This window comes from Mirounga leonina, unplaced genomic scaffold (genome assembly GCF_011800145.1).
Source record: "Mirounga leonina isolate KUSES-001 unplaced genomic scaffold, KU_Mleo_1.0 Mir_151, whole genome shotgun sequence".
In the NCBI taxonomy this organism is placed as follows: Eukaryota; Metazoa; Chordata; class Mammalia; order Carnivora; family Phocidae; genus Mirounga; species Mirounga leonina.
In genome coordinates this window covers 8176849-8194379 of record NW_023270377.1, presented here as the reverse complement: position 1 = coordinate 8194379, position 17531 = coordinate 8176849, and the positions used below count along the sequence as shown (strand labels likewise).

Here is a 17531-nt window from a genome sequence, read left to right as displayed (position 1 = left end):
GGGGGCCTGGCCCAGAAAGAGAGCTATTACCAAAGATTAATTTTTTTTTTTTTTTTAATCAGAGAGACTTACCTGTATGGCAGGGCCAACACCCGATTACCAAACATCTGCTCTTCTCATCTTCCTGTGAATTGTCCTCCTCCCTTTGGAGGCCCAGGTCCCTGTCCCATTCTTTGGCTCAGGATGGCATGTGAGCTTCGATTGCCCCACTGCCTTTGAGTCTTATGTCCTTGGAGGTGGGCAGGGGGCAATATGGATGTAATTAAATTTATTTTGCTCCTGTTAATCTGTCTTATGTTAATTTAATTATTAGACCAGCCAAAGCATCTAGAAGGGAAGAAAGGTAATGTTTCACCCTTGGAACACCTGGGTGTCTCAGTCTGTTAAGCATCTGCCTTCAGCTCAGGTCATGGTCCCAGGGTCCTGGGATCGAGCCCCACATCGGGGCTCCTTGCTCAGCAGGGAGCCTGCTTCTCCCTCTCCCTCTGCCTGTCCTGCCACTTCCCCTGCTTATGCGGTCTCTCTCTCTCTGTCAAATAAGTAAATAAAATCTTAAAAGAAAAGAAAAGAAAATGTTCCACCCTGACAACAAAGAAATGAAGTCCGATACAGTGGTGCCCTTGGGGTCATCCTGCAGCCAGGACACAGCACAGGGGACAGGAGCTGCTCCGCTGGCCTGCCCACAGGGCCCTGTCAGACTCGGTCTGGAAACCTCCCGCCCCAGCCTCAGTCCTCTCTGCGTCCTGGGGACTCCCCCCAGCTTCCTTCCCCTTCGTGGTTTCCACACATTTAAGATCTTTCTCTCCATATAGGGATTCCCCCAGAGCCCACACACTCTCCCCAGGCCCCACCTTCCTCAAAGCTCAAAAACAATTGTTTAGGGGAGAAGAGCAAGGAAGGAAAGAAGTGAAGGAAGAGTGATGGGAAAGGGAAAAAGGTGAAGGGACAGGTGAAAGGAAAAGAGGAGGGGAGGGGAGGGGAGGAGGGGAAAGAGGGAGGAAGGAAGGATAGCATGAAAGACAGGGAGAAAAGAGAACAAAGGATGTTCCCCAAACCAGACCAAGATCACTAATTCTTTTCCAAATCAGTACGTTTCTGTCACTCTTCCCACCAAGTTCTGCTTGAGGGACCACAGAGAGGCAAATTGTTTCAGAAATCTCAGTTTCACTTTACATCTTCATCGAAAACCAGAGAAATCAGAAAAAGCCTATTTTATGATGATATTTTCAAGGGTGTGGACACAGGAGGAAAAAATCATCTTGGCCTCCTGCCTCTTTTTTTTTTTTTTTAAGGTCTTTGTAGTTTCCTTTTAATTTAATAGCTGAACCTTTGCCATGTAAATAACACAGGTAAAGATAAACCACACTGGCCCTGGACTCCGACCTTTGTTTAACACCCACCTCCTCTCTGATTCATCCTCCATCCCGTCACTGGAAGGTTTGGCATTGTTACCTGGAAATTTAAAGCCAGAGAATAAATAGTTTGGGGCAGAGCGTGTTGGTTTTATTTTATTTATTTATTTATTTATTTATTTTTAAAAGATTTTATTTATTTATTTGAGAGAGAGAGAATGAGAGACAGAGAGCACGAGAGGGAAGAGGGCAGAGGGAGAAGCAGACCCCCTGCCGAGCAGGGAGCCCGATGCGGGACTCGATCCAGGGACTCCAGGATCATGACCTGAGCCGAAGGCAGTCGCTTAACCAACTGAGCCACCCAGGCGCCCTTATTTTATTTATTTTTATTATTATTTTATTTTAATCACAGAGAGAGAGAGCACACACAAGCAGGGGGAGCTGCAGGCAGAGGGAGAAGCAGGTTCTCTGCGGAGCAAGGAGCCCGACTCAGAACTCGATCCCGGGACCTTAGGATCATGACCTGAGCCAAAGGCAAACCGACTGAGCCACCCGGGCGTCCCGCGTGTTGGTTTTAGACAAGCCTTGCGAGACAGTCCAAAACTCAGAGCAGTTCTCTGGCCGGCTGCTGGGTCTTCCCCTCTACCTCAAAGAGGTGACCTAGATGGGGTCAGTTCCCTTTCCATTCACTCGGGAGGACCCCCCCCACCCCGCCCCGGCTCTGTCACCTCTGCAGCTTGTATGTACCCAGGCTGTGCTTTGCCGACTCCGCACTGCACCCTTTCATAGACAACAGTGATTCAAACAAGCGACTGAATCCCTCTTACTCTTGTTGGGCACGCCTGTATTTCGTTCTTTTCTTGCTGGAGTGCTTCCTGCAACAGTGTTTTCAAAGAGGGGCTCTATATGAGACACCTTCTGATCCTTTAAATACCTGATAATTTTGAAAAAATAAAATAAAAAAATAAATACCTGATAATTTAGCCAGAAATCAAAATCTTGATTCAAAGTTCTTTCTCTGCAATACTTTAAAAATAGTATTCAACTATCATCTTAAATCCAGTGTTGCTGTTAAGAAATCTGAAGGCAATCTGATTTTTGTTCCTTCCTCAGCCCTCTGCTATCCAGGTGCCTGGAATACAGATGTGATGGCTGGCGCTTTCACTGCCAGTTTGGATTATGACGATGAGATGGGGGAATAGTGATCTGGATTTAAACCTGAGCCCTCAAAGAACTGGTAATACAAAGTTACTCTATCAGCCATCAACGGTCCACCTCCACACTTCTACAAAAGGGAAAAATAAACTTTCATTGTGTTTGGAGTCTGTGTTATTAGCATCTGAAATGAATCTTAATTCAGGTATTGTAAATCTGCTGTCTTAAACTTTCCAGATTTCTGATTACTTTTCTGAGTGATTGATGGTCTCCTGGATATCAGCTACCTTGGCTACCTTAAAAGAGGCTCAAGCCTAAATTCTACCTTGTTTCCTCCTGGGGTGCTCAAAGAACGGGATGGGGGTGGGGGGGGACGGGGTAATTGCCTCTGGCATTACAATGTAAATTTGGTTACCCCCCAGGTGCCCCTGACCCCCCAAAACTTACCAGGCACCTTTCTCAGGGAACTTCTGGGCACTCTCCCCTGGCCACTACTCTTTTCATGAGCTAGGTCATGTGGTTGGAATGCCCTGACCCAAGCAGGGGGGAAGAAGGGCCAGGACTGCTAGGGGCTGCCAGGTCTGGTCGTTGTTCTATGCTTCTAACCCCAGCCTGATATTACCATTCCTGACTAGCACAACTATTTTCTGCCTCAGAGCATCATGGCAGTGACGGCCATAAGGCTGGGGCTGGGGGGTGGGGGCTGGGGCTGGGCAATGATCTATCCAAGTCATTGTAGGCAGAGAAAAGTATACATTCCTTACAAGACATTCACTCAACCTATCCCCTTCTACAGCACCCAGCCCTCATGTTGCAGGGGCTACCCTTTCCTTTCCCACACTCCATGACCCAACCCCCTGCTGCCTCTGAGGAAGTAGGATGGGGGGGAGGGGGCAGGTTCTCATGGTTTTTACATTCCTTTCTTAATCCTCATCAAGGTCCCTCTTGCTTCTGTGGCATCTTCAGGATTGTACCCACAGGAAGGGGTCAGCATCTCCAGTATGTGACCATTTTGTCAGCCATGCATCACTTTTCTCATAGTACCGATCACCAACTGAAGCAGTTATTTATGTGTTTATTTGTTTGTTTGTTTGTTTTTCTCTCTCTCTCTCCCAGCGCTCCCTAGAACAGCCCCTCCATGAAGGCAGGAATTTGGCCTGTTCCCAGCTGTCTCCTCAGCACTGGGCACGGTACATGGCAGAGATGTTCAATAAATACAAGATGAGAGCTGGTGTTAGAACCCAACCCTGATTCTGGCTCAGGGCTTCTTGCTCCAAATCTGGGGCTTTTCCTACTCAAGCCCCTGGATCTCTGCCCTGAACAAAGACAGTACACAGAGGGAAGAGGTTTATATTAACTAGACTCGCAACAAAGATACGGGGTCCTTACTCCAACATTGGCTAAAACAACTGCTGGATAATTAGACTTAAAGCAGAGCTGCTTCTACATCTTCCAATCCCCATTGCTTGCACCCAGTAGGTGCTCAAAAAAGGTGTGTTCTATTGAATGGACATACAAATTCTCTAAGAGGAGACATTTCAGCATAATTATACGGGACAGGGAATAGGGTAACTGAAGAGCGGATTAGGGGTTATATGGAGAAGGAGACGCTGAGCATGAACATGCTCTGGACCCAAAGGGGTCTTTGGTCTATACAGTGTATAATAAAGTGGAAGTAAAGAGCTTTGACCAGCTTGGTCCAATGCTGCAGGCATGAACCGCATGCAGTTATTTACATGTAATTAACATTAAATCCCATGTAAAATTCAGCTCCTCGGTTGCACTAGCCAGATTTCGAGTAATAATAGTCACATGTGGCTTGTGGCTACTGCATTGGGCAGTATAGATAACATAAAACATTGTCATCATCAAAGAACGTTCCATTGGACGAAGCTGACCTAGACCCTTAGACTTAAAGGAAACGCATCTCTGCTTCTAACCTGGCCTACTGACATCCTCTTGTCACCCCCTACACCACCCCCACCCCAGATCCGAGCACCATCAGTGCCCACATCTGCCTTCCTAAGTTTTCTGCACTACAGGGAGTAATGCTGTCTTCTTGGTTTCACCCCCCAGTGCCCAGGGTAATAAGTATTTGTGGAAATCATGAGCCCTCGATTAGCCTTTGTTAAATGCCGAAAGCCCAAAAGGTGAATTAAGTGTCAGAAGTTAAGAGAAGGAATCCCTGCTTCCCCTCTTTTCTCACCTCCCGACCCCCTTCTCTGCATTCCCTTTTCCGGTGCCTCCCACCAACACTCCAAAGCAGCACAGGCAGCCCCCCCCCCCCCGCAAGAAGTTCTGGTCCCCAAACCACACGGACTCCCCAGGAGTATCTGCTCCGGGTCTCAAACCGACCTAACTTGTTCACATGGTAAGTTTCTGTCTCCCTTCACCTTTGGCTGCCCTGCACCCAGTAGGTGCTCAACAAGTGTTTGTTGAATGGGTGACGGAACCGGCGCATGGATGGACGGATAGATGGATGGACGAACGGATGGACGGCCGGTGTCCCCGCGTCCGCCACAAGGTCTGCGGGAGGAGCCGCCCTCAGGGCGCTTGCGGGGAGAGCCCCCGGCCCCCGCCCAGCCGCGCCCGGCCCGCGGGCCGGGAGTCGGGCGGGGCTTGGCCCTCGGGGGCGTGTCCTCCCGGGCCCCAGCGCCGGCGCCGCGGGGCCCGGGCGGCCGCAGAGGACGCGCGGCGACGAGCATGGAGCGCGAGCTGGAGGAGCTGGCGGCGCGGCCCGCGCGCCCGGCACAGCCGCCCTTCCAGGCGCTGGTGGAGGCGGCGGGCGGCCGCGGGCAGGTGCTGCTGGTGGGCGAGCTGTGGGAGCGCGAGCAGAGCCGCGCGCTGCTGCGGGACTTCGCCCGGGCCGTGTTCCCTCCCGAGCAAGCCGCCGGCAAGGCGGGCGGCGCGGGGGCCGGGGCGCCGGGGGCGCAGAGGGCGCCCGGGACGGCGGGGGCGCGCGCCATCCGCTCGCCGCTCGTCTTCGTGCTGTGCCGCGCGTCCTCGCTGACCGCCCGCGAGCCGCGGCGCCGCTTGCGGGAGATGCTGCGGGACGTGCGCGGCCGCCGGCGGGCCGGGGCGGCGCTGGTCGGGGTGCTGGTGGCCGACGCCGGGCCCGAGGACGCGGTGGCGCCGGGGTTGCGGCTCCTGGAGGCGCTGCTGCGCGCAGTGTTCGGCCGCCAGGCGGGGGGCCCGGTGCAGGCGGCCGCCTACTGCCCAGGCCACCCGGCCTCCAGCCTGGCCGTCCAGGCGGCCGCCTGCAGGGCGCTACAAGCCGCCGGGCCCGCGCGACCAGGTGAGACTACGAGGCCCGGGAGGGCGCGGGCGGTGGGCGGCTGGGGTCGGGGGGAGGCCCCCAAGTTGAAACTCTTTGGGTCAGCTTCACTGCTTGTGCACCACAGTAAACTGAGGCCCAGAGAGGGGAGGTGCCTAGCGCTAGGCCTTCCAGCTCGCGTGGAGCGGGCCCTGGGCACGGGCTCCAGTCTGTTCCGAAGGATCCAGAGAGCGTAAGAGACGCAGGGGCTTGGGAAAGCCGAGCAGACCAGCTCAAGGCAGGAAAGTTGGTGGAGAGAGGGTTGGACTCGGCTGGGAGCTGGGGGGGAGGGAGGGGAGGTGAGAAAGCCTCAGGAGGCCCAAGTTTCAAGGTGGAAAGGGGAACAGAACTGGGACCGGGGGGTTGGCGGTGTCAGGAGCTTCTAGGACCCTGTGCGGCTAGGGAGGCGCCATGGGGTCATAGGAATAGATGCCAAGACTCTGAGTGTGGGGAAAGGGTGTGGGGACTGAGGGCCCGGAATTTTCTTTTTCTTTTTTTTTTAAAGATTTTATTTATTTATATGACAGAGAGAGACAGCGAGAACAGGAACACAAGCAGGGGGAGTGGGAGAGGGAGAAGCAGGCTTCCCGCGGAGCAGGGAGCCCGATGCGGGACTCGATCCCAGGACCCTGGGATCATGACCTGAGCCGAAGGCAGACGTTTAACGACTGAGCCACCCAGGCGCCCGGGCCTGGAATTTTCTAATCCTTCTTGGCTACGCACTCTGGTTGTGCACCCACTGCTGCATTTCTCTCCACGTTCTCCTGAAGCGTAGGGAGGGGAGTGAGGGTCTTTTCCCAGCCTGGGTAACTACCGCCATCAGCATCCGGTACGGAAGGTTTTACAAGAGCTTTTCAGGGTCTCAGGATTAACATACACTAAGTATAGCTGGATCTGGCAAAGCTGAGGGATGCAGGATTGTTCTTTGCACTCCCAGATCCCTTCCTGCCCCCACCTTCCCAGCACCTGCTGCCCTCCAAGCCCTCCAGCCTTCCCTTCTTGCTAAAGAGTTGGGGCTCGATCCCAGGACCCTGAGACCGTGACCTGAGCCGAAGGCAGACACTTAACCAGCTGAGCCACCCAGGCGCCCCCAGAATCTTTTTTTTTTTTTTTTGACAGAGACAGAGACAGCGAGAGCGGGAACACAAGCAGGGGGAGTGGGAGAGGGAGAAGCAGGCTTCCCGGCTGAGCACGGAGCCCAATGTGGGGCTCGATCCCAGGACTCCGGGATCATGACCCGAGCCGAAGGCAGCCGCTTAACGACTGAGCCACCCAGGCGCCCCCAGAATCTTTGTTTTTTTAATCAAACGGTTGAAACCAGGGCAGTTGATAATTGAGGCTCTTGGTTTGCCGAACAGAAAATCTCAGTCCTGTCAAACATGCTCACCTGCGGCATCTGGGACTTTGTGTTCTTCCTAGCAGCAGGACCCTGGGAGAGACCGGGCCTCCCGGCACTGCTGGCGTGCTTTTCCTGGGGTCCCTGGAGCCGGGGGAAGGATCCAGATGCCACCTCCCCCGGTGACCCAGCTCAGGGTGAGTGTGCTGTCTTCCTGGCCTTCTGAGGGCCAGGTGCTTGGGATTATGGGGTTGGTTCTGTGCACACAGGGACCTGAGGGATAGAGTTGACCAACATCCGTGGAGCATTTGCCATGTGCAGAGCATGGAGGTGAGTGATGTGAGGTGCTCCTGCCACCGGGCAACAGGCACATGAGCCCCCCAGTAGGGCCCTAGCCCCATGGATCTCTCACTAATGAATGCAGTTGGTGTGGGCAGGGCTGGAAGGCAGGTGTCTGCCATATGCACGGTGGGGTGCTGGGAGCCAGATGCATTCCATCTTCCCCTGAGGATCCAGGGAGCATCAGGAACACGTGACATCAGAGCTAAGGGTTAGAGATTGTCCTAGGCAGAAATGGGAAGCCTTGGAGAGGAAGCAGCATGAACGAAGGCTTGAGGGCATGATGTCATGCTCAGAAAAGGAGCCCCTGTTAGGAGTGTGGGTGGGGGGCGGTGAGGTACAGGAGACTGGGAGGGCTGAGGAGGAGAGCTGGGACCAAATCGGGACCCTAGACCCAAGTCTCTCAGAAATAGTGAGCTGCTGACCATTTCTGAGCAGGGGTGTCCAGATTAGGGGCGTTTTGGGGAGGTGACAAGACTGTGGAGCAGGGAGAGACTAGAGGCAGAGCCAGTTAGGAGGGGACTGTCTAGTCCTAGGAGGGACAATCGGCAGCCTGGACCCAACACTGGCAGTTTGGGAATGAAGAGGAAGGAACTTAGCCAGAAGCCTTTTCTAGGGTAGGATCCTCAGGCCGCTAAAGGGAGAAGGGGGGGAAACACAGTTCTTCGAAGTCCACAGGAGCACCTGCTGAGGCTGTTGTGAGAGAGCTAGAAAGTACTGGGGGACTAAGTTGTAAGCAGCTGAATGTATGTGTCCCACGGCCCCAACGTGTACCCAACAGCACGCTCTGTTACAGAAACAATGCGCAGTGGCTTAAAACACACTTTTCTTGTGTCCCTTCCGTTTGAAAAAATCATTAGGCGAGGTGTCAGCCTTCCTTTGGCATGTAAGACGTTACCACAAACTCGGTGGCTTAAAACAACACGCATTAATTCCTCACGATTTCCATGGGTCAGGAGTCTGGGCAGGGCCTCACTAAGCCGCATCAGAGGGTCGGCCAGGCTGCATTCCTGTCTGGAGCCTAAGTCCTTCGCACTCACGTGGTTGTGGGCAGAATTCACTTCTCTGCTGCCTTCTTGGTGGCCGTCAGCTGGGGCCCTTCTCAGCTCTGACAGCCATCCCTCTACACGTCTCTCCAACACAGCAGCCATTGCTTCAAGTAGCAGGAGACTTTTCTGGCCCCCGATTATGTCACTCAACCACAGGAGGAACTCACACTGTTGTCCTCCATGGTGCCCTGATCAAGGGAGTGACCATCCCACCCTAGTCACAGATTCCACCTGCACTGAAAGGAGGTGATTATACAGGATGAGTACACCGAGGGGTGGAAGTCTTAAGGGTTGTCTTAGAATTCTGCCTATCACGGGTGAAAGCTCAAAAAATTTGAGAAAGGAAAACAAGTATGAAAATCATTTGCTTACTCCCATCCCTCAAAAGTAATTATCATCTGTATTTTGGCATAGACCATTCTGCCCATCTGTCTGTCTACCTAGCTGTATATCTCCTTGTGCTATTTAAATTGTAATAAATACGCTTCTATATAATACATGAATCATCTGCCAAATGCATCAGAAGCATTCCATTGCAAAAATGTTAACTTCAGTCTCTCCATCGTCATTTTGGATATTTCTGGAAACCAAAGGGAAAAAATAATAAAGCAAAGGAATCATAAATAATTTTACATAAATCTTGGATAACTCCCCTCTCTGTAGCATATAACAATTTTTTTAAAGTTTTATTTATTTAATCTCTACACCCCACGTGGGGCTCAAACTCACGACCCCGAGATCAAGAGTCGCATGCTCGGGTAGCCTGGGTGGCTCAGTCAGTTAAGCATCTGCCTTCACCTCAGGTCACAATCTCAGGGTCCTGTGATCAAGTCCAGCATCGAGGTTCTTGCTCAGCAGGGAGCCTGCCTCTCCCTCTACCCACCTCTCCCCCTGCTTCTGCCCCATCTCTCTCTCTGACAAATAAATAAATAAAATCTTAAAAAAAAAAAAAAAAAAAGAATTGAATGCTCTTCGGACTAAGCCAGCCAGGCATCCCTGTATCATATAACAAATTATTTAATCTCATGTAGAAGTGAATGTATTAAAATTAAAATTGCATTCATAGACTATGCATATGCATTTATACATAATAAATATGAGATTACACAGACAGACATTTATACATACTCTTTTGGAATCTGCTTCCTTCACAATAACAGATTGTGAGTGTGCAATATTCCATGGCAGTAATTACATTATCAGTAACCTCTTTTCTCTTCCAGGGGAATGGTAAGTAATTGTAAATTAACATGCAGTTGTAAGAAATCATACAGAGAGATCCTGTGTGCGCTTGACCCAGTTTCTCCCACTGGTAGCATCTTGCAAAACTATAGGATAATATCACAACTGGAATATTGGCATTGAAACAATCCACAGATCTTACTAAGATTCCCCCAGTTTCACTTGTATTTGTGTGTGTGTCTGTGTGTGTTTAGTTCTATGGAATTTTATGCTTTTTTTTTAAGATTTTATTTATTTACTTGAGCAAGAGACTGCATGAGCAGGAGCTAGGAGCAGAGGGAGAGGAAGAAGCAGACTCCCTGCTCAGCAGGGATTATGCATCATTTTTAATGCCTGTATCGCATCATGTGGGTGAGCCATGGTTAACTCAACCAGTCTCTTCTTTGGACATCAAATAGCTTAGGATGCTTTCAGCTGCAGGTAGAGAAACCATGACTCAAGCTGACATAGATAACAGCAAGAGCATTCAGTATCTCACCTAAAAGATAGTCTACAGGTAGAGTCAGTTTCAGAGCTGATTGATTCTGGGGCCCAGTGACCCCATTGAGGACCCAGGTTCATTCCTTCTCTCTGCTGGGCCACCCTCCGTGTCATTTCATCCTTGGGCTGGTAGCAAGATGGCAGTTCCACTAATTATTCCTAATTATTTCCTTAGGATAAAATCCTAGAAGTGGAATTGCTGGGTCAAAGGGTATGTACATTTTTAAGGTTCTCGATATGTATTATACTGTGGTTTTTAAGTAGATATTTACTGGGGCCAACTTCCTCCCCTTTCATTCCTGGCTTACTCACTCTTAAACTTGACCTTCTGGTTGGGTGATTCCTTCTCTTGTGTTCCAGATCACCTCCAGGACCCTGAGGAGAAGCTGGTACTGACAGCCATATGTCCCAACGGAGACTGTGAGGACCCCGGGAAGGGGCCGAGAGCCTGTGATGGACTGGTCCATACTCCTGCAGATCCCGTTGGAGATTCGAGATGAAGGCTGGACGGCTGGGCTACCCGCGCTCTAACCTGCACTCTGGGGACTGGCTCCTTCTCACTGAGCCCCCTTGCCTCCATGTTGACCTTGGAATGGTGGTAACTTCAAAAGCCCCACCTGTAAGGGGACTGCTGCGTTGGACCAGCTAGGAAAACTTATTTTCCTGGAACCTGCCCCCCACCTCACATTTGCTCACTCTCTGATCACAGTGAGGTTATTTGGTCTTTCTGTACTTCAGTTTTCCTACTCACTGGGACAGATGGCTGTCTTCTTTGAGGGTCTGTGGTTCTGTGGCAGCCCATGGTGTGTTTGCATTAGCATCCATCATTTCAAGTGCATCTGGAAAGGACTCTGGACCAGAAGTCGTCAGATCGGGGAGGGGGGGTGGCCTTGGACATGTCATTGAACTTTTAGGGGCTTGTGTTTGTGAAACAGACAAGTGTTTGTGTTTCTCAAACACAAGCCCAGGGGCTCTCAACCAAGAGCTAGGCTGCCGTTCCAGGCAGCAAAAGAAACTTGTGTGGGTGAGTGTGAGAGTGTGTTTTGAGGAGGGGGGGGTTACTGTGACTATGAGGTGCCCCTGGCACTTAGTGCGTTTCTCACAACATACGGGACAATCTCCAACAGCAAAGACTTGTTCCACCCAAATTGCCCATCATGGCTCCTTCGAGAAACTGGATGAGCCAATCCCTTTTCCCTGTGAAATTCTAGGAAGTGTGTGACCCCCGCCCCCAGCAGAGAGGGTTGGGCTTCCTGAGACCTTGGCTCCCAGAGCAAGCCAGCATAAAGACTACACTGCTGCCCTGGGGGCCTATTGGGTCAGAGCCAAGACAGCCACCTGCTTTGCATGCTCCCTTCATGTTGACATTGACTTCCTATGCCAAATCCTTTGAAAATAAGGATGCTGGGAAGTGCTCATGGCACCAAACAAGAAAGGTAGGAGTATGGATTACAAGGACATGGGACTTTCTTTCGATCTCAGGCCCTTGTCCAAGGTCAAAGCAGACCCAGCCCAGAGGTGCCAAGTTCCTGAATCCTTTTCCCTCTGTTTATGAGTCAGACAGGGTTGATGATGTTCCCTTAAAAGCCAGGAGAGCCATCTGTTCACTCGTAGAAGGAACTCTGCATTAACTCCCTTGCCTTCCTCGCCTGCCACTGGAGAAATGAAGTCTTTGGAATGGCGAGAGCAGCTCCTGATTTTCCCTGGTAGGAAGCACTATCTAAGGGAAGTAGCTAAATTCATTCCTTCGTGCACGATTTGCTCGGCAGACATGCAGCTGGGCTGCTCTCTGCCCAGGATTCTACAAGGTGCTGCATACCTTCCAATAGTTACTTCGGCTTTCATCTCGTACCAAAATGTGGAATTGGAAACCTGTGGCTGAGGGGCTGTGTGATATCAAGGAGGGTCCCTCCTGGCTCTGTGCTTCCAATTTATTCTTCATAATAAGCAGCCTAATTCTGTCCCTTCTCTGCCTCATGGGGATAGCGTGAGGGCAGGCAGGGTGACATCGTATTTGGGGTTGGTTAGCAGCAGGTGTCGTTTTAATAATGCAAAGCTGTCTCACCAATAGGTAGACCCAGCTGACCTCCTACACGAGAGCGAATTCAATGAATTACCGTTGATTTTGTTTTAAAATGGGGAGACTGGTGTTTTCGAAGCTGCTATATTTTTCTATTTCTCTGTTAATTTCTTTGTAATAATTGGGTCAGAGTTGTATTATTTGGTGGGGGGGGAGCTTTTATTAAGGTAGGAAATTCTCTAAGGCAGAAGTTACAAGGCACAGCCTCTACTGTGTTTAAAAACCTTTTGTATTTGTTGCTAATATTTGAAACTTGAGAGACTGCACATAAAAAAGCTAGCTTTCTGGGTGGAGGATGGGGCATGCCATCATGTCCAGTTCGCTGCAACCCCCCTCCCCTGATTGGAGTCCCCTTCCCACCCATCTAATCCACCTCTCTACTTTACTTCACTCATACATGCCACCTGCCTGGTCCCAGTGGACATTCGAGTTTGCAAGCCTGTGGGGTAAAGAGTGGATTACATATAACTTTTTCATTATTTTCAGTGTCTCTGGTGACTAGCTGAAGAGAGAAGGTCTTTCCTGAGATTTGTGTTCTGCTTCGCAACCGGGAAACACAGGACTGAGATTCTCTGGGGCCCCGGTTGGCTTTCTTGACACATGGCTATGTGCGATCTTTTTAGGAATAATCTAGTTGGTATTTTCTAGCAGACACAAGAGTTAGGGGCCGGAAGGGATGACCTTGGTGGTAGGTCTCTTCCCCAAGGACTCCTATAAGGCATGAAGATTGTGGTGGGCCTGTCTGCGAATAGAGGCCCCGGGTTAGGTCAGTGATACCAGGAGCCACTGGTGAGGGCCTCCAGTCAAGTCACAGTCTGGGCTGGTGGATATTAATCCTTCTAATATGGCAGTAGTTGTGCTGTTTCTGACTTGACTCAATAATTCCTTATATCTAATAAAACCAAACAGTACCTCATTGCTGTCTATCAAAACCAGAACGGATCTTTCCCTTTATTCTCATAAAGCGTTCCTCACAGGGGCCCTTGGGGGCAGGGCGCCTGGGCAAAAGGTGGGAACCTCAGGAATAGTTTGGCCTGAAAGCCTTCCAGCCCTGCTGACATCTCCACAACCCAATCGGCTGGGATTGGAAAACACGTAGCTGGAAAGTAAATGTTTGAAAAGAGATTTTTTTCAAAGATAGCATTTGGCTCGGTGTTCAACAGGATGTGTGCGTTCGTGTGCACATATGAGCATGTTTAACGAGACAAAGTGGCCTTTCTCTAAGTCTCAGAGAGCCCTTTATAATATTTGTATCTTGGTTTCTCTCCTCTCAAAGTGTTTGTCTCCAAGACTCACCATGCAAGAGGAGTCCTTCAGTCGTCAAACCAGGAACAGGGCAAACTTGCAAAGAGGCCAAGGGTCAAGGCCCCCAAACCAATGTGCCCTCAACAAGCCCCTCTTATCCCCAGCAGAGAACCCAGGACCCAAGCTCAAGGGAAAAGTCGATGACAGCCGTGTTAACCTGATAGCAGTCTAAACTTCAAAGGGTAGCAGCACCATGCTGCGGGGCTGGTTCCCCGTGGTCGCGAGACCTGCACTTTGTCCTGTTTGGATGGCAAACGTAACCAGTGCAGTGGAGAGAGCCTTTTGTTTTGTACCCACGGACTGCACAACCCCCTCCTGACCTGGTCTTGTGTGTTAGTGGATCGAGGATTGAGACACACCGTTGCTGGTGTAATCTCAGAGTTCAAAGGAAACAAGGTACAAGGCAGGGTGGATGACCAGGATCCTGCATGAATTCTCCAGATGCTTTTGGCCCCCTGAGCCAGAGTCCTCAGGTTGCCTTATACTTAGGGCTGCCTAACTGGGAGCAGAATCAGAGGCTACTCACTGGGTCATGCCGTGGTTCACAGAGATTCCAAAGGGACCAGGGTGTGGAATTGCTCAGGTCCAAAGTTGGCCCGGGCACTGGGGCCACTGTGGGTCCAGGGCTTTGGCAAGGGCGAGAGCCCTGGCTGCCTTCCTCCCTGAGCTCCCTGACCGGGACTCCTGCTGCAAGGGCAGGAATTTTTGCCTTTCACCTGACTGGTGAAATTCAGAGGCCCTCAGGTAGGAGTTCAATGTTAAGTCTTAATTCAGGCTTGTTGCTGTCCTGTTCTGCACTTATTCGGAGCAGTTAGGCACTTAGTCCTTGTGACCAAGCCCGCATTTTGAGTCCTGGTTATGAACACTGGGTCTCTTGTCTTCCTGCCCTGCATTTCTCCTTTTCCTCGCTGGTTAATGAGGGCTTCTCAGACATTGCCCCAACTCTTGACTACCCTAACCACCTGCCATCCCAGGGATATTGTCCATTCCAGAACCCCTAGCTGCCAGGGCAGCCACTCTGAGCCCCTTGCTCCCTGGCAGGAGGGGGTCTCAGCGTTAGCCTCTGCCCCTTAGTCTGGGTTGGTCAGCCCTGTGCCAGCACCAGAGAACAGGGCCAGGCCCGGATGGGAGGTCAGAGGGAACAAGACCTCTGGGTAGGTCTAGACCAGCCCCACCTAAGAGAAATCTAACACCAGGCACATATGTAGGTTTAGATTTTCTAGTAGCCACATTAGGAAAAAAATAAAACAGATGGAACTAATTTTAATAATATATTTTATTTAGCCCAGTGTGTCCAAAATAGTATTATTTCCACTTAAATATAAAACATTTGTAAGGAGACAGTTTGCATCTTTGAAATCCTATGAGACTTTTACACTAACAGCTTGATTTAGACACTAAATTTTTATCCAAAATACTTGATCTGTATTTAGATTTCATGAAATTCATAGTTGAAAAAGGAGATTCACATCTCAAATTGCTCCAGATGTACTTAAAAGTTTCCCAATAACTAAATTGGGCGTCAGTCTTTAAATTTTAATGAAATAAAATAAAATTGAATTTAAAAATCAGTTCCAGGATTTGCAATAGCCGCATTTCCAGTGCTCAGTAGCACCTGTTGCCAGGGGCTACCCGATGTGAAAGCGAGAGTCTAGAACACTGGAAACGTGCAGGAGACCTGTCTTGGGGGTTTGGTGTGGCTCTTCCCGCACCACCCGCCCTCCAACCCCCGATCCCCAGCCAGGGACCGGCTGTGGCTTCCAGCATCGGCTTGTTGGTTGCCCAGGATGGGAGCTGTCCTCCTGGACGCTGTCCCTAGGGGGAAGAGAGTCCAGCATCTCAGATGCTTTGCGGGTCTTTTTGTGCCTCAGTCCACCCAGGTTGATTCTGGCCCCATCCAGGCGTTTCCCTCCCACCAAGCACCCACCCACCGGAGGCCCGTGTCACCCGCTGCGCTTGCGGTTCTGCTCGCATGCACGAATACTTTAATAGCATGTGGCATGCGTGGCGTACGTGAGGCATCCACTAGCCTCGGGGCCAGGCCCTGTGCCCTAAGATCTGAGGTTTATTGAGCGCTGCTGTATGCCAAACCCTGACTAGAGCACCTCCCCTCGCTAAGGGCCCTGCCAGGCAGGTGGGCCGCTCCCCTCTGCGCCTGGGGTTGGGTGACCACACGGCCACAGCGCCGCCAAGTGGCAAAGCAGGGATTTGCCTCCGTGTTTCCTGGCTCCGGCGACGCCTGCCCTTATCAACTCAGACCGCTGCAGCTCAAAAAGCAGTCAAGCCCGGTTCTTGGCAGGAGCGAGCCCTCCTAAGACCCAGGATTCAAACGCCGGGAGCCTGGGCATGGGGGCGGGGTGGGGTGGAGGGAGAGATGTGGGTGGTCGCAGGGCGCTCGCCCGCTGCGCAGTTCTCCGCCTTCCGGGGAGCGCTGTGGCCACTAGAGGGCGCCGCGCGGGCCAGGGAGATGCTCCGGGCAGAGCTTAGCCCTGAGCCCTGTTGAAGGTGGGCACCCAGGCAAGGAAAGCGCCGGCTCTGGTTTCCTCCCTTCACCCCTACAGACGCCCCGGCCCGGCCAATACCTGTTTGAGCCCGCAGATGACCTTGTTTGGGCTTTGAGATTTTTTGCGTCACTCCTAAATTTGGAGACAGATAGTTGTTTATGAACAGAGCTCTGGGTAGGAAGTCTTTCTGTGATTTTGGTATGTCCTCAAGCTTCTTTGAAGATAAATACATCTCATTATAAAATCTTGGAGAGGGCTAGGGCTTCAGAGACATAGGTGTGAGTTCCAGCATTGTGCCAATAACTGGCTGGCCCTGCATTCATCCATTTATCCAACAAACATTTATTGAGCACCTACTGTGTGCCTTACACTGTGCTAGTTACTATAGGGGATGCTGAGATGAATACGATGTGGCTCGTGCCCTTGAGAAGTTCCTAGTCCAGTTGGGACCTGGGCAAGGAGACAGGACAATAGCTGTGTGGGCTAAGGGCTGTAAGGGGACGCACAGTGGGGTGGTCAAGAAAGGCCTACCTGGAGGAGGAGCTGCTTGGTAGCTGGGGGGACAGGGAAGAGCAAGTACCAAGGTCAGAGACAAGGTACATGCTGCATGGCCACTCTGGGAGCCGCAGTGGTTCCAGATGGATGGAATGTGGCCTGCCAGGGCAGAGGCCTGGGACATGAAGATTGAGGGTAAGCAGGGTTGGGCGAAAGTCTTGGAGGAGACAGTCCTTGTCTTCCTTGGTTTTTTTGTTTGTTTGGTTGGTTTTTTTAAAGATTTTATTTATTTATTTGAGAGAGAGAGAGCACATGAGAGGGGGGAGAGTCAGAGGGAGAAGCAGACTCCCTGCCAAGCAGGGAGCCCGATGCGGGACTCGATCCAGGGACTCCAGGATCATGACCTGAGCCGAAGGCAGTCGCTTAACCAACTGAGCCACCCAGGCGCCCATCTTCCTTGTTTTTGATTGTGCTTCTGGCTGGCTGTGAAGGACGGACTGGAGAATCCTGAGATGGTGAGCAGGAAGTCAAAGCTGTTGGAAGCTCTTGCAGCCAGGAAGGAAGAGGGGGAGCTGAGACTGCCGGGGAATGGGAGCTGGGCTGCTGGGGGAGACATTAGGTAGACCAGAGCTGTCCAGACCAGGTGAGCGGGAGGGAACAGTCAAGTGTGTCCCCACCCCACCCCCGCCCCGGGGCCCTGCTTCACTAGCAGTGGGTGCCCTTCACCACACCCAGATCAAGGCAGAAGACATGCATGGAGCTTTGAGGTTGTTGAGTTAAGGAGTATCAAACAGAGATGTATGGTAACTGTGTGAGTCTGGTGCTCCAGAGAGAGGGTGGGGCTACAGGATACATTTTAGGAGCCACCATTTTGTCCATAG

General features: G+C 51.4%; 1 protein-coding gene across 2 annotated transcripts; it reads left to right on the top strand.

Annotated features, from left to right (window-relative positions):
• Positions 1-5184: 5184 nt before the first annotated feature.
• On the top strand, positions 5185-13443 carry CUNH2orf72 (chromosome unknown C2orf72 homolog). Of its 2 annotated transcripts, none has more exons than XM_035006909.1 (3): positions 5185-5802; positions 7243-7353; positions 10627-13443. In XM_035006909.1, the coding sequence occupies exons 1-3, from the start codon at positions 5211-5213 to the stop codon at positions 10764-10766; spliced, it is 843 nt and encodes a 280-aa protein (XP_034862800.1). In that variant the 5' UTR covers positions 5185-5210; the 3' UTR covers positions 10767-13443. The 2 variants fall into 2 exon arrangements, with proteins under 2 accessions (XP_034862800.1, XP_034862799.1); XM_035006908.1 differs by having other exon boundaries at positions 7240-7353.
• Positions 13444-17531: the final 4088 nt, after the last annotated feature.

Bases quoted from the DNA above. Each gene is read 5' to 3' on its own strand.
- CUNH2orf72 (XM_035006908.1), top strand. From the start codon at position 5,211: ATGGAGCGCGAGCTGGAGGAGCTGGCGGCGCGGCCCGCGCGCCCGGCA. The intron at 5,803-7,239 runs GTGAGACTACGA...TGTTCTTCCTAG, and splicing joins CGCCGGGCCCGCGCGACCAG to CAGCAGGACCCTGGGAGAGA. The intron at 7,354-10,626 runs GTGAGTGTGCTG...CTTGTGTTCCAG, and splicing joins CCCCGGTGACCCAGCTCAGG to ATCACCTCCAGGACCCTGAG.